General features: G+C 35.7%; 1 protein-coding gene across 2 annotated transcripts; it reads right to left on the bottom strand.

The window, feature by feature from the left end:
* Window positions 1–18,257: 18,257 nt before the first annotated feature.
* LOC131031482 (E3 ubiquitin-protein ligase DIS1) lies at window positions 18,258–24,186 on the bottom strand. 2 transcript variants are annotated; one of them, XM_057962609.2, is made up of 4 exons: window positions 24,061–24,186; window positions 22,773–23,150; window positions 19,108–19,494; window positions 18,258–19,013 (listed from the first exon to the last, which is right to left on the bottom strand). In XM_057962609.2, the coding sequence occupies exons 2-4, from the start codon at window positions 22,980–22,982 to the stop codon at window positions 18,693–18,695; spliced, it is 918 nt and encodes a 305-aa protein (XP_057818592.1). In that variant the 5' UTR covers window positions 22,983–23,150; window positions 24,061–24,186; the 3' UTR covers window positions 18,258–18,692. The 2 variants fall into 2 exon arrangements, with proteins under 2 accessions (XP_057818592.1, XP_057818591.1); XM_057962608.2 differs by having other exon boundaries at window positions 22,773–24,174.
* Between the last annotated feature and the right edge of the window lie 2,469 nt (window positions 24,187–26,655).

Genomic DNA, 26,655 nt, shown 5'->3' on the forward strand with positions numbered 1-26,655 from the left:
CCAAGCCTAGGAAAGTGAACAACAAAGAGATCTAATAAAATATTAATTTCCTTCAAGTGGTTCCAATATGGGCACCTATCTCATAATCACTCAAACTTTTAGCCTTTTGGATGCTTCATAACCCCCCAACGACTCTTCAGATCTCCTAATGGACAAACTTTATCCTTCCAATCCTAGGCACCCAAATCATGATCCTTCATATCCCAATGTGGACGCCTAAAAGATGGTAATTCATTCATTTTTTCTTATCCTTATCACCATTATATCTCCACCTCTTGAAAATGCAATTATAATTTTCCATAAAGCACAAATATTAAATATTTATCTATCATGCCCTCGAAACATTTTCCAAGGAACATGGAGACATATGAATGACATAGGATTTGCAAGGTTAATGTCATCTTATTCTACAAATTTTTAATCCTTTTTTCCATTTTATATAAACAAGAACATATTTTTTGTGAAATTTTACATTTTGTATGTGTTGTTGTAAATCTTTTGGGAGGGTTTTGTGATATGTTAAACTTGTGTAGGTTGTGAAAGATTGTGATTTGTTTCATGTGGGATTTGGCCACCTCTTGTAAGGGTTAGGTCCTACATATGCTTGGGGTTTAGGTTGGAATTGGCTCCTATAAGGATGGTTCATTTTGTGTAACAGTGCCCACTTTGTTTTCCTAGATATGAGTGTCCATTCTTGAGATCATGGTGGAGAAATAAGGGTATTTGTGATTGGAGAGTTGTGTATATATGGTAGAAATATAAGTGTGGGAATATTTGTTAAATCTGAAATATATGTGCAAAATTATTCTACCTCCTTGGTTGAGTCCTCATCCCCTATTAAGGATTCCATAAGGAAATCCTTTGTGATAGTGTAGGTTAAAATGGGTTTTGTTGTGATTGTGCCAAACAAGTGAATGTGTGATGTGAAAATCCAAGTGTATATGTGATTAAATATAATTTGTGTACACTCTTTTGGTTATATGTGAGAGAAACCCTATAGATGAGTGGATAATTGATGCATAGGTTGCAACACAACACCCCTTAACAAACACCTACAACACACTTCAACGCTTATGCAAATATAATTCCTAAATAAGAAAAACAAGTTTGTATCAACACCAAACTGATTCAACAAAACTAGAGAATTTGTTATTGCAATATGAAATAAAGTTATATGAGAGAGAGACTAACCTATTAGCTTTTCATATCAACATTCAAATTTAATCTCTAGCAATCCTTAGACCTACAATAGAAAGACCATATTCCCACCCTCAAAATCCCAAAATAAAACTATTTTCAATTTCTCTACTTTTTACAAAAGTCTGGAAATTCTCTCCTATCCTTTTCCCAGAACCCTACACTCCCAAAAACAACACCCTTCAAATCAAAATTTGTTGCCTCTAAATGCTACGGTAGCCTCCGTAGAAGCACCCACACCAAAAACTCCCATGCAACTCACACACTCGGCTAGAAAAAATGCAACACATGGTCACTTCTTTGGAAACAATTTTTTTTTTTTTAAGAAAAGAAAAACTAACCCCCACATTCCTCCCATAGAATCACATTTGTAAATTTTACAGTCTTACTGAGGACTCCACTACTTTGAGGATGTCAAGCTATTTTCAAAACTCCCATTATTTGCAAATTAAGAGCTAATTAGAGCATATCAATGCCTACTAGGGAAAATTTTGAAATTCAAATTTGGGGCTCCCTCCACGTGGATGCCTTGCATCAAGAACCATTATCTCAAGTGGTTTTTTCCCTTGTTGTACTTATTTTTATTTTAGGTCCATGTGCTTGAAGTGGTTTCAAGGAAGAAAATTGCATTTTATGGGTTTCAAGAATAGATGTTTAATTGAGCATTAAGTCATTTATGAAATGAAGAAGACATGGTGGCAATGTGGTTATCAATTCACTATAGAGCTTCCTATATCCACTTGCGATTCAATGACAACCTAACAACTTCTATAAATCAGGGTTGAACTATCCAAGATTGAGCAACCCTTTGTGGACTACAGTTACATTTAACTTGTCAACCCAAGGATGTATGATTGAAATGGGTCTGCACTATATGTGCATTATGACTTTACCTAGGTTGTTGTCCTATGTTGATAGAAAATATTGGAGTAAAGAAAAATGCAAGAAAGTAATTTCTTAAGATGATAATAATTGATAATGAAATATTGCAACAAGAACAAGTACAGTAAAATAAAAACATGACAACAAAAATAATTATAGTAAGAGAACTTACCATAAACACTTACACGATGCTAATAAAGGAAACAACGATGCTACAGGATAATGACTGCAAACTATACTACAACCACATGAAATATAACAATGAGATGAAAGTGTTTAATTAAGATGCATAAATAGAACTTAGAGATGTGTTACCTTGATGCAGGAGCATCCCCAGTTCACAGCAATCCTGCATCAACAAAAAACATTTTCTTTTTTGTTTTGTTTTCTATTTGCAGTTTCAGTGTTCCTTTTTGTGTGTCCCGGTTTTGGCTTACCGGATCCTGTGGAGTTGGATTCTACTTGAAGACTTGATCATCTTTCTTGCTTTCAAATCACATCTCTTTTGGATCATTTTTCGACAAGATATCGCTACCGGTTGCCATGACAATTTCTTATTATCGGTTGCTCCTTTGTTACCTGTTGCCTGAAACCTATTCTGATGATCTACTGAAACCCTTTCCGAAGCTTGCAGAGCCTTGGACATTGATCCCGATGTTTCTTGGCGTGTGGCCGACCTTCTACGTTTCATCCTTTGGATTTTTTGAAGGAATCTTTTGGCGGAGGTCGACCTTGTTCATTTTGCACGTTAGGTCTTGTTCTTCAGGTTTTGATCCTTTTGGGCCGATCGGATCCTTTGGATCGATATATATATTTGTAATCATGATTTAGAATGTAATCAAGTGGAAGATCAAGAAGTATTGGATAGATAGAATTTTCCTAGAAGATAGATCTTTCGATTCAAGGTCCCGGTGTGAACTATTCTACCAGGCCTATGTGTCGGTATGTTGTAACCCGGTTGTTACTGGTTGGATGTAATCAAATTTTATGCAATAAAACTATTTTTTCTGCATTGCCTCCACCATATCTGTGTGTTTCTATTGTGTTTATTATTGTTGACCGGTTGGACTGATCTCCTTGAGGTCCCTCCTCACCAGTGACTACTTCATACCTCAAGTGGGCCCTCCTTGGGTAAAACACTCTTCAGATGATTAACAAAATAAGATAGTTACTTCAGCAAATCATATTGTTATTCAAATTAAGTAGTGTACATGCCAATTCATACAAACTTGCACTTAGAAAGAGACATTGAAAATTATTAACCTTTCTAGATTCTACTCGGACTCATAAATAATTTTCAATCTAATAACTCTTCCTATAACTGCCTACCACTCATTCCTCTTATCTAGGAAGAGATTTATTGGCAATTAATAAAAGCATAAACATTTAAGAGCCCTATTTAGGACTACACCTCATAACCATATCAAAATATAAGTATCCACTTGGGATGGTATATTAGAACATTAAATAGAAAAACTAAAGGTGTTTGGTAGAGAATTGAAGAGGTCTTCAAATAAATAGCACTCTCCAACAATTCAGGGTAATCAAACCACCTATTGATTAGTTCAAATTGAATTATGTCTTAAATTATTGTAGGTAGTCACACAATCTCGACTACAAGGATTACTTTAGTCAACTTGGTCGAAGTGTTGCACAACAGGTTAGCATACAAAACATCGCATATGATACTAACTATTCAAACACATAACATTACACATTTAATTTTAAGAAATATGTGTGTGTATATGTGAAAATTGAGAATTGGGGTTTCACCAAGTAAGTCCATTAAATAAACCAATTAACAGCTCTACATTGAAAGAGGGTTGAACCCTATAGATCTAGGATCAATCCCAATGGGGAAAGGTCTGAGATTCTGATTGGATTAAATTGGTTGGGGTTGATTTTCCTCTTTCTAAGATGAATTTGTAATGTAATATGAAATTAGGGTAAAATGAGGGATGATTGAGGTAAATTGGTAGAAACAGTAAGTCACTAATGTCCCATATAGCCACCAACTGAGATCTGGGCAAAATAAGATGTTTAAAACCTATTCCCAAAAGTTTGGCTTGATTTTTTAGGACTAGGTAGCACAGATCCACCTTAGTCCTCTTTATTTTCTGTCGTCGAAAGTTGAACCTATTTGTCACTGTCAACATAGTCAGAATTCCCAAGTACAATTCCTGCACTTCTTTCCTACACACATAAAAGAAAGGGAAAGATGTTGGGGATAAGGGTTTGCCTAGGTCAAACCCCGATTTAGGAATTAACCTTGAATACAATAATGCAAATATTAAAATAAACGATAAGGAGGTATGCCTTAGATCTACAATTGTTATGATGATTCGATGCTCTTTGAATATAATCACAAATATCAAATGTAATGGCATGACAAACACATGGACATGAAAAACCCTAATCACACACACATGCTTGCATGAATATTGATGTAAATTTGCTCCACAATGCTTGAATGATGAATATGCACCCTTGAATCTTTGAAAATGTTTGATGATGAATGCTTCACGAATGTGCAAATACTCTAGGTAGCTCCTGGAGTGATTCTAGGTGAAAATGAATTGATAGGATGTCTTTATATAGGTTCCCTAGGTAGTTTACCTATTAGGCTGACCTCCAAAGGTTATGTGTAGCCCCAAGGATCAAATGCCATCGAGGAGATATAGAACCCATCCCATTTCAAATTGGGGCTCGTTTGAGAGGGACTAGGGAATTTTGGGGTACCCTAGTCCAGACCAGGGTGTCCCACGCCTTGTTCCTTATACAAACAAGACCAAAACAAATAGCAAGGGGGGAGGGGATCTCATGATGGGACCCACCCAAGGATTTTCATGACATCAAAGTTGGAGAATAGGGTCAAATCATACCTAGAGAGGGGATGGGGATAGGACACGCTAAAGTGGGAGCACAAACATGAGATGTAAATTGGACTGGTTACAATTTATGACACTACAATATCAACACACATTTAAATAGACATATTAAAGTGCTCATATATGTCCTAAGCAATGTAAAGAGATCATAATCATGGTTTGCAACATATCCAACATAAAGGTCTTAACTAAAGTCTAGTAAAAAGCTATAAAGAGACAAAACACAAGCACATCATCCCCCCAACTTAATTTCCTACTTGTCACAAAGCATGCATGAGCAATTGATTCCTCATCAAAGATAACTCTCTAAAGTCAAAATGGGTTATCATGCCAAAATGTTGTCTCAATAGGTTCCAATAGAACCCATTTTCTCTACTAATCCGTCACCATCTAAAATCTTCAACTTCATCACTATATCCCTTTGCTCATCTCCAATCAAGTATCAGCCATAGAAGTAACGATGGTTGGAAAAGAAGAGGCATCTGAGTGAGCTACATGTTAGCTATACAAAAAGTGTGGTTCCTCTTGCTTTAGCTCATCAATGAGCTCCTACCATCTCTATGCTAGAAACCCCAACACATTTATCCCATTATGTGTGACAATCTATCAAACATAGCATAGATGTGTCATCTAGATATCAACACTTAATGTTGGATAGCATACATGTTCATCAATAAAACCCAATTGTTAAGAATAGCATTGTTGAGTTGTTGAGATTGTTGTAGTCTATTAGATTTGGTTGTTGAATTTGGATATGTTGTTGTCATTTATGTCAACATATTCATGTGAGTTATTCTGGTGAGTTTGGGAAGATTTTTTGATTCAGTTTGTTGTTCTTTGGTTACTAGTTCTTAGTGTTTCTTGTTGGTGTTCCTGTCGGTATTCCCTCTGGTATATTCTAGTATGATCAGATCTTGTGCTAAGAATTTGGGATGTTGTTTGGGATGATCTTGTGTATCTTAATTTCAGATGGTTTGTGATTTGGTGACCCACAAGTTATCTTTCTTTGTGACAATTGTTGTTTGGTTGTGTTCTTGAGCTTTGAGACGTTGACCAATGAAGATTTGATTTGAAGTGTTGGTGCAACTGTTCCGGATGATTCTAATGTGTTTGTTGGTGTCTCCTAATCATGTCCTATTTGTTTTGGCGATCCGCATTGATCGTTGTGTGAGTTTTGGTGATTTATATCAATCGGTGATGATTTGTGTGTAATGCGGTATTTCTAGTGGTGTAACGTGTTGCGGTTGATCTTGGCACGATTTTCGGTAGATGTGATCGTTTGGAAATTTGAATTAGGTCCATGCTATGTAATATAAATCATAATATTGGTTTTGTGGTTGATCTTTGTATCGTGTAATTTTTGTATTTATGAGTTGAGGGTTGAGGGTTTAGCTAACCTGGCTATCAAGGTTGATAATTTGTATATATAGGTGATATACTTATGTAATTTAGTTGTTGGTGTGATGTTTGTATTATCAGAGAGAGTTGTGTGTGCAAAAAAGAGATATATCATTCGGTGAAGTGTTGTGGTGAGATCGATGTTGCAGGGCAGACAACTGTGCTTAACTGGAACTGTTATCAGGCATATGTAGATGCTACTATTGCAGTTCATTTCTTCCAGATTGTAGCCCGATTCATTTTGTAAGTCAGTGACACTTCCCTGAGGGTTGAAGCCTTCTGGGCATATATCTTTTGGGCAGTGAGCCTAGGCAATGTGCCTGAATGCATTTGCATTCCCCATTGTAATATTTTCACATACTACTGCAGAGTATCATCTTATTGTGGGTAGGTTCCCCACTATGGTTTTTCCCTTAACCGGGTTTTCCACATCAAAAATCATGGTGCTGTGTGTTGTGTTGTCTGTTTGCTTATCTTTCAGTTGTTGTAGTTTATTAGTTTATGCTTTGGTGTTTGATTATCTGATCTCCGATGAAGACTAATTCACCCCCCCCCCCCACCCTTCTTAGTCTTCCTTCTTGATTGCTTCTAACAATTGTTATCAGAGCTAGCTATATCCTCCAGTAGAAGCTTAATCGCTTGAGGAGACCTGGGATGGCAGCTCAAGGTATTATTTTCAAGAAGGATAGTCTGAGGTTTGATGGAAGCAACTATACTGTGTGGAAGAACTGGATGGAGGTGCACTTGAAATGTCTTGGAGAAGATTACTAGAAGATTACTAAGAATGTCTATGTTGTTCCTCAGAATGGACCATCCACTCTTGATGAAGTTCAAGAAGTTGAATATAATATCAAAGCGAAGGAAGCATTACTCAGTGCCCTGATTGATTCGGAAATGACAAATCTAATGGAACTTCAGACCGCACATGAGATCTGGGTGAAGCTTGAGATCCTGTATGAAGGTGATAGTCAAGTGAAAGTGGCTAAGTTGCAGAGCTTGAAAGGAAAGTATGATACATTGAAGATGGGAGATGATGAGAACATACATGGCTAAGGTTAATGAGGTTGTCCTTGGTATCAGATGTGCCAGTGGGAAGATTGAGGAAGATTAGATTGTTGCTAAGGTGTTGAAATCTTTGCCTCCTGCTTACAACATAAGTTTGTTGCTATAGATGAGATATGGAGTGCAACTACAGTAAAAAAGATATATGTTGGTTGGAAAAATTGTTGCATTTGAGCTGAGAGAATTTGGAGAATCGCATGGAAAGTCTGAAACAACATTTAAGGCATCAGCATTTGTCTCTGAAAAGAATAAGTATGATCCTGATGAATTCATGATATCCAAGTATGAAAGAGAAAGGAGAGAGATAGTAGAGCAAGAGAGAGAGCTTGATGAGCTTGAAGTATTGATTGCTCAGAGATTGCCTAAAGGTGTCGGTAAGTATGATGGAAAGTTGCCTTTGAAATGTTTTACTTGCAATAAGATAGGACATTTTGCCTCTAGATGTCTGGAGACAATGGCTAAGTATGACAGACTTGATAAGTTTGATAAGTATGATAGGAATGATAGATATGAGAAGTATGATAAGCTTTATAAGTCTAACCGGAAGTTTAGGAACCAGAAGAACTATTATTATATTGCAGATGAAGGTGTTACAGATGAAGAATCAGAAGGAGATGAAGTTGCATTTATTGCCATTAGGGAAGATGGACCTGTGCCTATTGATTCCACTAGTTGTTCTGTTGAAGAAAAAGATTTGGTTGCTAACGTTGAAGAAAAGAGTGTATGGGTGATTGATAGTGGTTGTTCACATCGTATGATCAATGATAAAAGCAAATTTATAAGTATGGAAAAGTAATATGGTGGAATAGTCAGATTTGGAGATGACAAAGCCTGTGTAATATGTGGGAGAGATTCTATTTCTTTTGATGGTAAGCATAACATGGATGATGTCTTATATGTTGAAGTTTTGAAGCATAATCTTTTGAGTGTTGGACAAATGGTTGACAAGAGTTATGATTTGCAATTCAAGGATGGTAAATGAAAATCTTGAATGCCTCTAGTATAGAGATTGCATCTAGGACTAAGACTGAAGGTAACATTTTTCATTTGAATGCAAGTGAGAAAATTTGTTTCATTGCTAAGATAGATGAGAGTTGGTTATGGCATAGAAGGACATGTCATGTAAACTTTGATTCACTGATCAAGATTAGTTCTACACATGTTGTTAGAGATCTGCCTAAGATTGTTAAACCTATTAATCTGGTATGTAAGGAGTGTCAATTGGGTAAGAAAATAAGAATTTCTTTTAAGAACAAATGGTATACATCAGATGGATTGTTGGATCTTGTGCATACTGACCTATGTGGACCTACAAATGTTAGAAGTGTGCAGGGAGATAGATACTTTATGCTGCTAATTGATGATTATTCCAGGATGACATGGGTTGTCTTTTTGAAGGAGAAATCAGAAGCATTTGAGAAATTCAAGATATTCAAAGCTAAAGTTGAAACAGCATCTAGATTGAAGCTGAGGTGTCTAAGATCTGATAGAGGTGGAGAATTTTGTTCTCGTGAGTTCAATTCTTTCTGTGAGAAGCATGGAATCAGAAGACAACTTTCTACTCCTAGAACCCCACAACATAATGGAGTTGTTGAAAGGAAGAATCGTATTGTTTTGGATGTTGCAAGGACTATGTTGATTGAAGGAAATGTTTCGAAGATATACTGGAGAGAAGCCATTAGCACTGTATTCTACACATTTAACAGAGTTCATATCAAAGGTGATACTGGTAAGACCCCTTATGAGATTTGTTTTGGTCATGTTCCTACTGTGAAATATTTCAAAATTTTTGGTAGAAAATGTTATATCAAGAGAGATGAGGATATTGGAAAGTTTGATGCTAGAAGTGATGAAGGTATCGTTTTGGGATATTCCACGAAGAGTAAAGCCTACTGGTGCTATAACAAGAGACTGAGAAAGATTGTTGAGAGTGCGTGTGTGAAGGTGGATGAGAACCTTGGAAAGGAGATCAGAGCTTATGATGAAGGTCAACATGTTGTTTTAGCTCCTATTCAGCCTGAAGGACCTAAGCAGAATGATCTAGTAGAGACAGAGATCTGGATGTTTTTGTTGTTGGTGAAGATGTGTAGGAATCTGAGAATCAGAAGACTCTGAGATATGTTAGATTAAATCACTCTAAGAATCAGATTATTGGTGATAAGAATAAAGGTGTGATGACTAGAAGAAGGTTAGCTACAAAAGAGGTATGTTTGATATCCAAAGTTGAACCTAAAGATGTTGAAGCTTGTAAAGATGAGAATTGGATAAGGGCCATGGAAGAAGAATTAGATCAAATTGAAAAGAATAATACTTGGGAACTTGTGCCTAGATCTAAGGATAAAAATGTTATTGGTACTAACTGGGTTTTTAGGAACAAATTAAATGAAGTCGGTGAAGTAGTCAAAAATAAAGCTAGACTGATTTGCAAAGGGTATTCACAAAAAGAAGGAATTGATTATGAAGAAACTTTTGTTCTGATTGCCAGAATTGAAGTTGTTAGGTTGTTGCTTGCTTATGCTGCTTATAAATATTTCAAGGTATATCATATGGATGTCAAATCTGCATTTTTGAATGGTGATCTAGAAGAAGTCTAAATTGAACAACCTGATGGATTTTCACTATTAGATGATGGTGATATGGTATGCAAGTTGAAGAAAGCACTTTATGGATTAAAACAAACACCTAGAGCCTGGTATGCTAGATTAGATAAATACTTGTTGAAATTAAGATTCACTAAAGGTGTTGTTGATAGTAATTTGTACCTTAAAATTGAAAATGGTAACATTTTGATTGTTGAAGTCTTTTTTTATGACATTATTTTTGGTGGTGATGATGATATGAGTATGAAGTTTGTCGGTGATATGGAAAAAGAATTTGAAATGTCTATGATTGGTGAGATGAAATTTTTCCTAGGTTTGCAGATTGCATAGACAGAGAAAGGTATCTTTATATCTCAAATTAAGTATGTGAAGGAATTGTTGAAGAAGTTTGGACTAGATGATTCCAAACCGGTTGGAACTCCTATGGTGACTGGTTGTAAATTGTCTAAAAATGATGAATCTCCTAGAGCTAATCAGAGTTTGTATAGATCTATGGTTGGTGGATTATTATATCTTACTCAGACTAGGCCTGACATTATGCATGTTGTATGTATGGCTACTAGATATCAAGTTGATCCAAAGGAAAGTCATGTTACTGTTGTTAAAATAAAATTCAGATATCTTAAGGGAACTGTGGATTTTGGTTATGGTATCCTAAGAAAGATGATTTCATGTTATGTGCTTACACTGATGCAAATTGGGCAGGTGATGTAGATAACCGGAAGAGTACTACTAGTGGAGCATTCTTTTTGGGTAAGAAGTTGGTTTCATGGGCTAGCAAGAAACAAGACTTGACATCTCTATCTACTGTTGAAGCTGAGTACATTATTGTTGCTAGTAATTGCACTCAGATAGTTTGGATGAAGCAAATGTTGAAAGATATGAGAATTATTTGTGATGAGCCTAATATCGTATACTGTGATAATTCCAGCGCTATAAACATGTTAAAGAATTTGGCACAACATTCAAAGACTAAGCATATATCAATCAAATACAATTACTTGAAGGAGCAAGTCAATGAACAAAAGGTGAAGCTAGAATATGTATCTACAAAGGAACAAATTGCTGATATTTTTACTAAGCCTTTGCTTGTAGATACTTTTTTCTATTTGAGAGATAAGCTAGGGGTAACCACCCCTCCTAATGAGAACTAGATGCATTGAGTTGCATTGATCTGGTGCATCTCAGATCCTTATTCTTTTTATCCGGATTGATGTGTTAGTGTTGCTCCTCTGTTGGAGTAGTCTGTTGATTTGGTTGTGACAGATTCATGTTTCTGTGTTTTGGTGGAGAGAGATCTGTGTTTCATATTCAAAGGAGGAGAATGTGTTTGGTTTTTTGTTTTTGGAGAGTTTTGGCATTGTTGTCAAAGGGGGAGAGATCATGTGAAAAACTACATTATCTATCCTGATCTTAGGGGGAATTTGTTGGTGATATCCTCTTTCTTTGCATTGACTGTTTTTCACATTCATATGTTGCCATCAATGCCAAAGGGGGAGATTGTTGTGTTGTTGATATTGTTGTAGTCTATTAGATTTGGTTGTTGAATTTGGATATGTTGTTGTCATTGATGTCAACATATTCCTATGAGTTATTTCGATGAGTTTGGGAAGATTTTTTGATCCGGTTTGTTGTTCTTTGGTTACTGGTTCCTGGCGTTTCCTGTTGGTGTTCCTATTGGTATTCCCTCCGGTATATTCCGGTATGATCAGATCTTATGCTGAGACTTTGGGATGTTGTTGGGATGATCTTGTGTATCTTCATTTCAGATGGTTCGTGATTTGGTGACCCACAAGTTATCTTTCTTTGTGATAGTTGTTGTTTGGTTGTGTTCTTGAGCTTTGAGACGTTGACCGATGAAGATTTGATTTGAGGTGTTGGTGCAACTATTCCAAATGATTCTAACATGTTTGATGGTGTCTACTAATTGTGTCCTATTTGTTTTGGCGATCCACATTGATCGTTGTGCGAGTTTTGGTGATTTCTATCAACCGGTGATGATTTGTGTGTTATGAGGTATTTTTGGTGGTGTAACGTGTTGCGGTTGATCTTGGTGTGATTTCAAGTAGATGTGATCATTTGAAATTTTGAATTAGGTCCATGCTATGTAATGTAAATCATAATATTGGTCTGATGGTCGATCTTTGTATCGTGTAATGCAATTTGTGAATTTATGAGTTGAGGGTTGAGGGTTTAGTCGACCTTGCTATCAAGGTTGATGATTTGTATATATAGGTGATATACTTATGTAATTTAGTTGTTGGTGTGATGTCTGCATTATCAGAGAGAGTTGTATGTGCGAAAAAGAGATATCATTCGGTGAAGTGTTGTGGTGAGATCGGTGTTGTAGGGCAAACAATTGTGCTTAACCGAAACTGTTATCAGGCATATGTAGATGCTACCATTGTAGTTTATTTCTTCTGGATTGTAGTCTGATTCATTTTGTAAGTCAGTGAGACTTCCCTGAGGGTTGGAGCCTTTCGGGCATATATCTTTTGGGCAGTGTGCCTAAATGCATGTGCATTCCACATTGTAATATTTTCACATACTACTGCAAAGTATCATCCTATTATGGGTAGGTTCCCCACCGTGGTTTTTTCCTTAACCGAGTTTTCCACGTCAAAAATCTTGGTGTTGTGTGTTGTGTTGTTTGTTTGCTTATCTTTCAGTTGCTACAGTTTATTAGTTTATTTTGTTTATGCTTTGGTGTTTGATTATCTGATTTTCGATGAGGACCGATTCACCCCCCACCCCCCCCCCCCCCTCTCAATCTTCCTTCTTGATTATTGCTAACAAACATCTGGATCCTTAGATTTTGTCCTAAGAGCTAAGACAATAAATATATCAATTTTCCTATAGCTAACCATTTGGGCACCTATGTTTTCCTCGTTCCTCGTATAAGAGCAGAATGTGTTCATTTTCTATTTTCAAGCTTTCTCATCCTGATGATGAATCATGAAGGATGATAAGAAATGTTGATGAAAAAAATCGATCACACAGTTAAATCTAGAAGCTATCAAAACAATCTCCAACATGCAAAAGAAGATTCTAATCAACATTATAAGGAACAACAAGTTATGTAAATAAAGGTCACATATGGAATTCTGTAATTCAGGGGTTGATGATCTAAAAATGCCAAAAAACTTCGTAGGAGTTAGTAAAGAGAAAGGTAAGTCATGGTATATCTGCCTGAGCTAAAAACTTAATAATTGCTCCCTAAGGAAAAGTGTATACACCCTTGATGGAGGTCTGCAGTTTATAATTTGTGGATCCATAGTTGCCATATTGTCCACTTTACTTATCAATCTTGCAATTTCCTCATCTTTTTCATGTATCTCTTCCTCAAACTTTTGTTGTAACTGTGGTTTTTCTTCAATCAACTTTTTATCTTGCAGCTATAGCTATTGAACTTTCCTCCACAATATTAATGCAATTGTAGGTCAGGATATCATAGGAGAGGCATGGGGAACAAGAATATTGAGGTTTTAAAATCTACTCAATGACCATTTCAAATTCTTTGATAGTCATTTTTGCCAATCGATCTAAATTGGTATCCTCTTGTTTTATCACATCTAGTGTCTCAACTTCCTTCGTTTCCACTTCCTATACTGCATCCTAAGGTTGTGTTATATTAGTTGAAGCCTCTATGTTTCCTTCTAGCCAATCATCTATGGGTTTGTCAAAAGACTTCATATTGGTATTATAACAGACTTTATCTTCTCATATAATAAGTGGCATCTTTCTAAACAAATACTCACATTCACTACCAATTCTAGAAGTAATGTCCAACAATGTCTCAGTTTTAGTTTTACCCTTTTTAGTACCCTCTTTTGACTTCAATTTATGGGATATCCTTTAAACTTTGGCAGTGGGTTTTTGTTTGCCCTTCTTCTCTACCTTAATGGCAACAAAAATTTCTCATTCAATGAATCTTAAAGAAATAGGTGTTGTTTTACCTTTAACTTGGGTACTCGTAGTTGCCTTGTCCTTTTGTAGTATTGGTTGTTGCTCTACACTAAAAAAATGAGCTTGCTTTTTTACTACACTAGATGCATGGAGAGATTGTGATTTTCTCTTTTTCCTTGCAATAGTGGTTGGTTCCTTTATTGTTTTTATCTATAATGCTTTACTCTAATTAGTTTAAAACAAGTTTTATCCTTTTGGTTTTAAAAACTTTTGAATTTCCATTCAAGTTTAAAACAATATTTTAATTACTTCTATAATTAGATTTTCATTATTTTCGAAATCATTATTTAGTATTTATTTGCAAGCTAATTAGTAATTCACCATATCAAAAAGTAAGTAATCCAATTTCAAAGTTGTAATAAATTTGGACAAGTTGGTTTATTCTTCTTATGGCTTCTATATATTTTGGGAAAAGTTGGTTTATTCTTTTTTATTTGCTACTTATTGGTAGCATCCTATTTTGTTTAATATAAAAAAGAAAAAATTGCTCTTATTTATCTTTCATTTTAAAGTAAAAAAATTAGTATTAGATTAAATCTATTTCAAAAATAATCAATTTAATTTATTAATATTTATTTTAAATTATAAATATTAATTTAATTTAATCTACAAAAATATTTAGTATCATTTTTAGTTCAATATCAACAATGTCCTTGACTCAATGTTGTCAGATTATGTCATCACACTTTGAACTATCACATTTATAGCTTAACACAATTGCAATAACATATATGTCATTGTGTGCTACATCATCATGAAATATTTTACCCTCGAAGGGCGGTATGGGGTTTTCTACTACTACCATCTCCCATTTCTCAATCATCTTAGAAATAGGGGTCTTATTTCTATTATGTTCTTTTTACTGCATTTTATGGTTGCTAATGTCAAAGATGTTGTTGAAGTGAAGAAAAAAAGTAAGGATTATACTATTCTCCATCAAGGTCTCGTTCTTTGCCTGTATAATTTCCACTCGGTTCTTTGCCCTCCCCGCACGATATTTGTTCAAAATGTGCCTAAAAGTCAATCCCTACCCTTGGCCACTGCTAATCCTGAAAAAAACCCTAGTATTATGTTTGAACCTGACCCCTCCAATGCCTACCCTCTGCAGGTCTCTACTCTCAACAAGAAAAGAAAAAAACATGACTGTCACTCAGAGGACTCTAAACCCTTTGAGCCCAAGAAGGTGAAGATTCAGCAAATTGACTCTAATGTGGAGATCACTGATGAAGCTAACACCCACTCGTTGCTCTGTGAGATTGGCGTCCAAACCCCCTGAAAAAGATAAATCCCTGAAGGACCCCTCCTCATCCCATGACAGGGGTGATTCTGAGAATGCGGGAGATGATACCAACCCCCCGGCAAAGTGGTCCCATCCCATTCCACCTTGGCCCCCCATTCCACCTTGGCCCCCCTACCTGAAAGCTCTACGCATGTCTCTAAAAGCCCTAACAACTCTGTGAACCCAACTGTTGACCCCAATTCCCAGGCCAATTCTCCATCCCCTACCCTTAGGATTGAGAAAATGGTTATTGTGGAGGAAGTGAACAACAAGCTGCTGGAAATGGAAAAGAAAGTGGACACCCTAGATGAGAAAATGCAGGAAATTGTCAACAGAGTGGAGATCACTGAACAAAGGCTCCAAGAGGTCACCAGGTTTGCGTTGAAGGTCATGCACAGCTCTGCGACCACCCTTTGTCTATTGCAGGAGAACACCCATAAAGGAAAACGAAAGGAGGAAGAGGACTACAAAGACCTCTTTAAATTTTTCACCAAAGAATGGGCTAGGATGCTCCGGCCCAAGCTTAGTCATGGCAAAAAGAAATAAGGATGCATGCTATATGGTGTTTTTTTAATTTTTTGGATGGCCTTTGTGGCCTTAGTTTTCTTAGTTATGATCATAGTTATAATCTCCAATGGCTCATCTTTGACTCGGTTATCTTTAGCCCTATGTGGCATATCTTACTATTTATTACGACTATGTTAAACTTTGTTAATATTATGACTTTGTTAAACTTTGTTAATATTGTTAGCATGTTTAAGGTTTTTGATAGAGGAAAGTCCTGTGTGGCATATCTTACTGTTTATTACGACTTTGTTAAACTTTGTTAATATTGTTAGCATGTTTAAGGTTTTTGATAGAGGAAAGTTTTAGGAGGTTGTGACTATGTTGTAATTCTGCTAACAGTTGTTCTTTTGTTGTTATTGTGCCTGTATTTGGGTCAACCCCCTAGTTTTAACTGCTTTCAATATTAAAAACATATATGTCATTGTCGCCATAAATCATCAAAGAGAAATAGGGGCATAAAATAATTCAAATAAACAAAATACATTAGTTTAAACTAAAAAGATCACACCATGTAAATAAAATTTTCAAATGAAATTTTTATTTAATTAGAATTAGATATTAGATGAAAATTAAAAAAAAATAATGATCATGACAACCAATCAATTTTGAATTTAATTACTTCCCTTCTTGATAATATTGGCAATGGAATTATCTAGGAAAAGAGACCTTAAAAAGGCTTGCATACCCATATAAACAATTCACATCAAACCTAGTGAAAAAACCAAAATACATATCTATTATTCCTTGATCTAATTTAGAAATGGTGTATATTTTAATGAATTTAGTAGATAGAATTGTTGGACTCCCAAAGACCTTAAGTCAAATTCTAAGATGAGAGTCAAACTTTTATTTGTTATATCCTCAAATGAGGACAAGCTCAATGCACTTTCATTAGAGAAGTGTAATCATTCAAAAAGATCAAAACAATGGATTGTCCCTAAATCTATAACTTTGGTCGAAGCATCATACTTGATAATTACCCAAGTATACTGATTAATGAACATTTAATAACCTAAGGTGAAATTTTAAAGATACAACTACAATGTTGTTAAACCGACAAAGTGAAAGTGAAGCTGGATAACATGGTGCATCCATTCTGAAATGTAGCAACACAAAGTCCTACTTGGGAGTCATGAATGCTTAACAGACCTAATTTAGTGAATCCAAGGAATAATTTAACTTTATATTACTCTTCGCAACATTTATGCAGAACTCAAGTGCACCTTTTGACCGTATTTATTAATTAAATACAAATCAGAATTTAATAACTTTTTTAATTTTGTATTAATTTATAAATATAGTTAACAGTGCATTCTAGGTGCTGAATAGACATTTTGTATATTCTAGAATAGGCACTTCACACTAAAACAAATTTGCCCCACGTTACTCTTTCAATTCCTTTAAAAGTCCATGATTTGATGTGGTTAAGTGCACAAGGTACACCTACAATAGTATCAATCTCTTCCCTTTTAGTGTAGATATCAATTCCTTCCCTATAGTATCAATCTCTTCCCTTTTAGTGTAGATATCAATTCCTTCCCTGTTTTCCCTCCTTTTCTTACTGATACAAAACAAACTGTTCGTGAATATTAAGATATTTCAAGATTTCTTCGAGTTTTAGTTTGAATAGATTTTTTGTTTGAATAATGGCTGAGATCCCTGTTTTCCCTTTTCCTCCCCTGATCCCCTATACTACCCCCTCCCTGCAACCTCACTGTACGTAGCAGAGTAGGCATTTGATGGAAAGCACCATACATCATTTTCAGGAGAAAAATACGCAATCCTCTTACATTGTATTACCTTTTACACTATGGTCGATCCACATCTACACTCCAAAATCATTGCCACACATCAGGCGGGCTCCATACCAAGAAACGAACTCATTACATGCACTCAACAAGCAACAGTAGTTCTGATCAATAACAGAGCTACCAAATGTCAAAGGATAACCCTGCAAAGGTTATAATTTGATTTGAAATACTGGACCGTGTATAGTACAATTTAATTAATTTGAGTGTCATTCAGATTAATCTTTGTGGGCGATAATTTGTAGTAGCCAAGCTATTTTGAAAGGAAACACAAAATAGAACCCAAAGAGTGTATGGAAATGCATCTGTTTCAACTTTCAGCCTATAATATTCTGAAACAGACAAAAAAAATCTCGCCATAGCATTATTCCGTTGTACGAGCAACTCCCCCACTAACACTCCAGAAAAACAACTCAGTTCAAGACGGGCTGCTTTTTTATTACTACTTTGTACAAATGTTCCAAAAACAATTCGAAGGACAATAAAATTTGCAATCTTTAATTTTACTTGCATACAGTAAGTAGGCTTCTTACAAACTCTTAGAAGGCATAGGAAAAATTTTGTACTTTTTAGGCTTGCGAACATAATAGTTAGATTCTTACACCCTTCATTCTCGTAAGGTTCATAGTTTATTTGTTTTGAATATTCTAATAAAAAATGTTTCAATTTCGGGTTTCTTCTTCTCACCAGGTCACCAGCATGCACTTCTCTCCCCACTTGGTAATGTCAAATTACAGATCAACTAACGCACTTTTGATGATTGTCATTTAACAAGCCAAAATGCTGAGCTTTCAACTAAATGAAAGTACATAATGTTTGACAATTATAGAAGTTGGTACATGCAGAAAAATCACATGACATGCATTGCAGTCAAGTTTCAGATTCTTCCTAAAGAGCATCCTTGTATCTGCTGATGACCTTGCAATAAGAGTTCATTTCTTGAAGGGATCCAATATTTTACAAAAAGACTCAGTAGCCAGAGGCAGAAGACAAACCAAACGGAGCATGATGCTTACTTGTCATCATCAGAAGATGTTCAAAAAGATCATTGTTCTTTCCATATGCGTCCTGTTAATCTAAGTTTCAATTCTTTTCTATCGCTGCCTGAGAAAAAGAGTGCCAAATTTCGTTGTATAATTAATCCATCATGACTGTCACGAACCTTTTTGTGGCTGTCTCTAATGCTTCGAGGAATTCCCTGCCAAGTCAGTTTCCGACCACTACCTCCAACCTCAAGGCTGTAGCTAAAGTTCTTAGCATCATTATCGTTTCCCATAAAACGCAAAAAGGCTATATAAACAGGGGCTGTGCCCAGTTGAAATGCTTCAAAATGTAGACAGAAGTATTGCTCAAAACAATTAAATACCTGCAATTAAAATAAACAAAATGAACAAAATATCCAAAATATGCAGAAAAAAATGAAGAGATGAGATTGTGTTTAAGTGCATATAAGGACTCACCGTTAGCATCCAAGTAGCATTCTCAACCTCATGTGGATTTGACTTTACATATCGGTGATTGAAGGTGGGACCATCATGAAAATCAACTTTGTGATCTCCTCTCAAATGAGCCACCAGAGATGGTATATCACCTACTACCTTACATTCAGAACCTGCATATGGGCAGTTGTATGGCCTCAGAGGGCACTGAGCTTCATGCTTTAATTTACTGTAGTAAGGAAATATCTCTTGGCAACCATAACACTGATACTTGCATGGAAGCTCTAAAGATGCCGCCACCTTTTCAAGAGCCAAGCATCTGATATTACCAAGTTCATACCTGCAGGTTGGACACCGGTTATTGACCCTTGCTTTACATACATGACATAACGTATGACCATTTGGGCACTGCAATCAAAATTCATGATAAAGACTGTCAGTATGCATATTTCACAAGCGAAATGTTTATTTAATTCACAGCCTGCCATCATTTATCTCCTTAAAATCAGAAAGAGATGTCTCCAAAGGCGTTAAGTATGTCAACAATAACAATATTTAAGGTAAATGATTATCATATTCACAAATCTGCCAGGCATTTAAACTAAAATAACTCCTTAGAAGCTGCAGCAAAGCTGACTAAGATGACTTCTGAGATATAATCCCACAAACAAAAAAAGAATAGCAGTTGAACCATTACAAAAGCTTTACAGATGTAAGATTGAAAGAGGAAGGCAGAGAAAAACAAATTGGTATGCCAGAAATGTAATGAGTAATAGTATACCAAAAATCTAACGAGTATTGGAATGCCAGGAATCTTATGAGTGCAAACCAAAACTTGCAATCACATAATGAGGTTCATAAATTGCAGCATTTCTTAAAATGTATGAGAAGGTTAAACAGAATTTCAATGGGAGCAGTGTAAGGATTAAAATAGCGTTGCTTGTTCACACTTCACAATCATGCGGTTGCTTAGATGTGATCACAACAGCATCGGTTTCTCACCTGCAACGTGCTTACTTACTTTGAGCCACTAGGCACAACATGCTTTAATAATGGCACCATGTTTCTCAGAAAAGTCACAAAAACAGAAATAACACCACATTTTACTATTTTAGCCTTTGAAAAGTGTATACACCAAACGAAATTCCATATAATTGAGGCATATTATGCAGATGTAATCTGAAAAACAGAAGTAAAAAAACAATTCAACTATAGCAGCTATGAAAGCAGGGCTAATCAAAATCAACTTTCAAATGATTAAGTTTTTTCTGGGATGCAACATCTTCTCATAGATTATGACTTGACTAACTGTTTTTCTAAGGCAAATATCAGGTGAGATGATTTCATGCATTGCTAATCATCAACATTCAGCATCCTGTAACTCACTGATGTATATTTATTTGCACAACAGCAGGAATGCAAATTGTATGTCACTTTCTCACACCTGACATTATTGTTTACTTGCCTCTAACCATTGGAGAAGAGCATATTATCAGTATAAATCTTCAGTCGGTATCTAACTTTTGAGTTTAGAATAGTTATATTCATATTGGGATGATGACAGCTAGATATCTGCAATCCCTTTGTAAAATGCATTTTCTGTTTGAAACAAGGCTTAGAAGGATGATAATTGCAAATTTTGCTGTATATTATAGACAAAGATGCAAAAACTCCAGTGAAACCCAGATTGTCATTATTTGACAATGAATGGCAACTGATACGTTGAGGATTTGAAATAATCATACGCTGTCTGATGTTTAACAAATAAATGAATATTCTATGTATGATATCTACATACGAGCATGATATAAAATTATAAATCAAACAGAATGCATTATGTTTCTAATTTGTTTAAATATTACATCTTCTTCGAAAATATATCGAATCCATTCAACTCTCACCAATTGATGCTCCAACCACAAATCAAGAATTGTGTCAATGTCCTGATTTCTCTACATTAAATCAGAAAGCCTATTCATTATAAAGTTGACTTAATAGTAACTAAGAAATTATTTTCTATCAATTTAAACATTTGTGCAATTTTTACTCATGAATCTTTGAAAGAGGTTTTTTTTTTTTCAATAATTTGAAAGAGTTGTTGTAATCTTATATTACAATTAATATGCTTCTATAGAAGCAAATCAAATTTTCTATTGATATTTGTTACAAATTTCCGGCATACATATGTCAATTAATCCTTAATTTTATTGTTCGAGTCTTTGAAGAGTTACCAATAAACCCACGAGGGAGAAGCAATTCTAACAAAATATTATATTTTAATTTAACAGAAAGAAAAAAAAAGCACAATCACAATATAACATGATTATTTATCATGGCAAACCCTTTCTGAAAAAAACCCAGCAAAAACAGCACTCACTGTATTAAATCAACAGTTCACAATATAATAACGATATTGCTTCCTTATACTTACCCTTAATCCATGTGCAAGTACTCATGGGCGTGTTACTATAGGACTAAGCAGTATTACAAAACAACAGGTATAAACAGTCAACCGAGAAACGACCCATAATAAACCAGAACATTTCCTCCTCGCAGCGTGTAGAACATTTAAAGTATAACACATACCCAACAATCTTGCACTTTCCAGCACAAAGAAAATCTCCGTTGTCACTAATTCCAATGGCCAAATGAAAATTGCATCTCTGTAAAAATTTCCTTGATTCCATGGAAAATGATTTGTTTAGAGATTCTGAAATAAAAGTCTCCATCATAATTTGAAAAAGAAAGTAAAGAGATTCTTGGTCAGATGCAATGTCCATGGTCATAATCGTATCAGTATCTTCTTTGCCTTGGATCCTTCAGTGCAACTGCAAGGTATCTTGTCACAAACCATCTCAGAAATTAAATTGCATGCTCTCCTACTTTTCTTACCCAGTCCTACATACAAATCTTTATAGCTGGCAAAATTCACCACATTCCTGAACTATTTGACCGCATTATCAAGAAAACGAAGGAAAATGTCTCTAAAAGTTTGGAAAATAGCCACATCAATAAATACAGAATGGTCTTTCGTCCATGTGTACCTTGTGCAAGATTGACCTTACACTTCAAGATTTCTTCAAACTCGCACAATTCTTGCATGGATTCAATATTGTTTCAAATGTATGGCCAATTCCAAAAATCTCGTGTAAAAATGACCAAAGTTATTTTTCCCTCTTCTTGATCTACCCCTGATCTTTTTCTCTCCTCTATGAGTAAGTGACGGATTAATTTGATACAAGGGCAGTGATATGTTGTCCGATACTAAGAATTTTTTTCGGGAAAGAGATTCGTACGAGTATACAGTAGTAGGCAAATCATTCTATTTCAGCAAATGATAGCTGTGTTATAGCCTGATACTTGAGGGAAAACGTTTCTGGTTCATGTAAATATTGATAATTCTAATAACATATTTATAACTTATACAAGATCTTGGCCAATAAGTTACAATAAATTATTATTGGTGATTATAATTTTTCTATTCTTTGAGATACTACCCATTTGGCGTAAGAAACATAAGTCTTCCCTGGTGCAACATGAATATACTTTTTTGCATTCAACATAGTTATTCACTTTATGCAAACCAGGCTTGATTTAGAGTACCTTAGAAACCTGAGAAAAAATGTCCTCCATGTCACAAAAATTCATTTGCATACAAAAAACTGTGAACAAGAGAAAGGACAAACCTGGTGAATGGGAGGGTACATAGAGTTCATGCATACTGGACATTCTAAAAGCTCATGGACACTGCTGACAGCATCCACCAACGACTTTACTGTTGTGCACACATAATTTTTAAGTTCACAGCCCTCTGAACCCGGAGCAAGCAAATGGGGTGGATCGATAGAACCATTCAATTCTTCCAGACCAGCACAGTGTAAGATGTCCGATGCCATATTCTTTGACAAGCTAAACCCAAACTAGAGTACGAAGCCAAGAACACAGTACCCTGTTTTGCTGCCTCCCTTTGTTGTAAACGTAAGGATCACAAGTAGATCATTCTCCTCCCCACAATGTAAGATGACAGCACGCACCCTCAGATTTTGACTTTCCGAAAACCCCAACTATGCAAGAAAAAATAAATGAAATTTATTACAAATATTTGAAGAAATTAGAAACTCAAACAACAGTTCAAGACTGAATAAAACCCATTTTTCATTGCCAAATCTGATCGTGTTTAGAAACAAAACCAAATAGGTTGAACAAAACGACCAGAAACCCTGAGGTATTCGATCCAGAACTGTGTCTGAACTTCTAGCGAATATACATAATGTTGAGGCCTAATTCCTACAACTAGGTTTCAAAACAGAAACCACTTTGCATAAAGATTTCTTCAAATGCAAGTAGTATTGGGGGACGGATCCTCCAAGTTTTTCTTACGTAACCACATTAATTTGGGGAAAAGACATATCAACATCTACATAAATACCCCACCCAGACCCAGAACGTGACATAAAACCAGCAATGCATTCAGGCCCGTGGAATGGACCATGAAATGCATTCATTATGACTCAAAACCTAATCAAACCAAAGCAACCAGACAAAAGGTAACCTACAAATTGGCTTCACATACAAAATGTCCTAAAAAAACAACACTACCCCCTATTAGCAAAACTTCGCGTGGCCCATTAAGTCATTCTGAATGCCCATTATTTATTACAACAGGATTTTCTGAAGATACTATTTGAGCGCGTACCCTCTTCACAGAAAAGGCTGCTATTTTAGTGGGAAACGGCTAATTTCCCGTCAAACCTGACGGAATTTGTCCACCTACGTAATTTGAACTTTGACCTTTAAAAACGCGTTTTGGGCAGTGGGAGATCACGAGTTCGAACGAAAAATCCAATTAACTTTGTACCAGGAAATGAATATTCAAGGAGAACGAAAAGAAAAGTATGAAAGCAATTCAAAATTTTCTGCAACTTGAACAGTTTTCAAGGCAAAACAGCCCCAAAACACGAAGAAATCACTTACAGATGGAATAATCTAAGCCGACTTTTCGAATTATAAATTTCTAAAGACAAATTTTCTAAAGGTGCAGGGAAATGTGATCTTCCAGGAGGTTTTTTAAATGTATCAGGTACGGCTGCAACTGCAGATACCTATAGATACGGCTACTGTTTGTATTTTCATACACGTCAGTATCACTGTGTCGGGTGGACGCCGGGTTAGTTATCAATTGTAATTTGATGTCTAGTTTGCGCACGTATCTTTCTTCCGAGGAGGGAAATGATTGTTTGAATTTCTGGTCTGCCCAACTCAGCGTCTTGACAAAAGAGACTCAAAGAAAGTGTTCTTGTGCAAATGGACCAGGGATTATTTTGTCTTCAAGAAGATTAGAGAATCATTTAGTGGGGGAAGAGCATAGTTATTGTTTATGTTTCAATTATAGTTCATTTTTTTGTTCTATTAATTTTTCAATTATTAAATTTAAAGAAACTATGAAAATGATAATTAAAAGTTTATTAATAAATTTTACATGTATTAATAGTCATTTATTTTATTTTTAGTAGTAGAATTTTTGGATTTCAATTGGAGTTGTGTAACTTTATTGGTACCCAAGCGCACAAGTATTGGCCATTTTTGAGGTCGTTGTAGTGCACGGTTATTAGAGCATCTTTAAATAGGTATCGAGCGACACTTTGAAATGACCATTGTTTGACCCTTGCATGCATAACAGATCTCACAGAGTGTGTCATTACTATGTAGAAGCCAAAACAATAGTTGTAAGCAGTTAAGCCGCATTAAGAGACAACAACAAAAATCGTTGAAATCCAATGTACCATTTAGGATTTGTGGATGCACAAAGTTAGCTATAATGGCTACTGGTACACTTCCCCTAAGTGTTATGAAAGTAAATGGGGTAGCAAGCTAAGTGGGTTTGATCTTGGGAAACTCAATAGTTAAGTGTACTTGAATTAAGGTAGTACTAAGATGGGTGATCTCTTGGGAAGTCTCAATGTTTCACTGTTGTGAGTGTCACCTATATATAATTAGTGTTAAGTGGAACATTAGTTTTCACCATAGATGCATTCTTATAAACCACTATCATGAAATATGGATCAATGAGTTTGACTCAAAATTTGCATAGTTAAACTTTGATATAAATATCATAATAACAACATAGAAGCCAAAAAAAACTACATCGTCAAAGAAATAAGAGTCACAAAAAAATTGTTTGACAAATAAGACCGACCTTTGAATTTAAGCTTTGAAGATTAAACATCAATAAATGTTGCATCAAATGACAAAGAAAAAAAGACTCTTCAAACTTAGAAATGGCATTTTTAATATTTTTATTGATTTCATAGCTTATTAGTTTTATAAGATTTTTTAGTTTCATTCCATTAGATTTCACATCCATAAGTCTTTGTAAGTATCATTGTAGGGAAATGAAACAATGGCATGTAGTTATTGTAGGAGTAGATAAGTGACTCATCCACCCCTAGAATCCTTTCTAGACTGAAACAACTTCCACAAAGAGAGAATGACAAGAATAGCTTGAATATAAAGGATGCATGAAATGATTGATTGAATATAAAATATATAATGAGTTGTCTTGCTTATAAGGGGAATGTGTGATGTAGTATGATTAACTAACATGACACAAACATTAAATGCCTAATGCAAATATTAAATGGCTAGGAAACTAAAAATAATTAAGGTGAACATGGCCCCATTATAACTAACTTCTATAATGACATCTAGGACCTAAGTAGACTTAACATGTAAATATGTCCCTCACTAGGTAATTGTAGCGTCCTAAAATTGCGACACTTGCAATTTCAACTGCATTTGGGTCTTCACGATGGCGGTGCAACGTTGAACCTGAATGGAGACCCCGAAACCCGTTTACAACACCAAAAACTGCATTTTTCTGCACCTTGGCATGATCCCTCCTTGCACCCTGCTGTCCCGGGAGGTGGGACCATGGCGCCCAGCGCCCTGGTCCTTCAAGACTAGGGCGCCCAGCACCCTGGTCCCCTAGGACCATGGCGCCCAGCGCCCTGGTCCCTGGCCCTATTTTGGGCCCGGTCTCCTTTTGGGCATCGAGTCTTGAAGTTTGCAAATTGGAAAATATTGTTTCTAGGTCGGCCTAAGGTCGGGAAAATCAGTCTCTCAACCCTAATTGACAAGTATATAAACTACTTTTCCTCTCTTAGAAAGGGAGGAAAGAAAAGAAGCAAGAGCAAGAGGCGAAAGCGATATTCAAACATTCAAACATTCAAGCATTCAAGTATTCCTTCAAGCAATTGAGCATTCTAAGTCTCCATTCAAGGCTAGGTGTTGCATTCAAGACAAGGATTCAACCATTGAAGAGGAGATCACTTACAACACATAACGCATAACATACATTACACCTTCGCATAGATGAACAGGTCCCCCTTCGTTTCGCGGATTTTTTGGAGGACCGTGTGCACGTCGGGCGCCATCGTCCCGTCAACTTTCGCTCAAATTTGCAGAACAACATCATCTCGACATTTTACTGCTAATTCCAGGTCTGCAGCTTCATCCCATATCCCTATCTCTGTTTACAAGCGAATCTTTCTTGCTTCTACATACATTCCT

Source organism: Cryptomeria japonica, chromosome 6 (assembly GCF_030272615.1).
Source record: "Cryptomeria japonica chromosome 6, Sugi_1.0, whole genome shotgun sequence".
Classification (NCBI taxonomy): domain Eukaryota; kingdom Viridiplantae; phylum Streptophyta; class Pinopsida; order Cupressales; family Cupressaceae; genus Cryptomeria; species Cryptomeria japonica.

Excerpts from the sequence above, each read along its gene's own strand:
- LOC131031482 (XM_057962609.2), bottom strand. The coding sequence starts at position 22,982 with ATGGCATCGGACATCTTACACTGTGCTGGTCTGGAAGAATTGAATGGT. Across the intron at positions 19,495-22,772 it reads TGTACCCTCCCATTCACCAG|TGCCCAAATGGTCATACGTT; the intron begins GTTTGTCCTTTC and ends TTTTGATTGCAG. Across the intron at positions 19,014-19,107 it reads ATGCTACTTGGATGCTAACG|GTATTTAATTGTTTTGAGCA; the intron begins GTGAGTCCTTAT and ends TTTTAATTGCAG.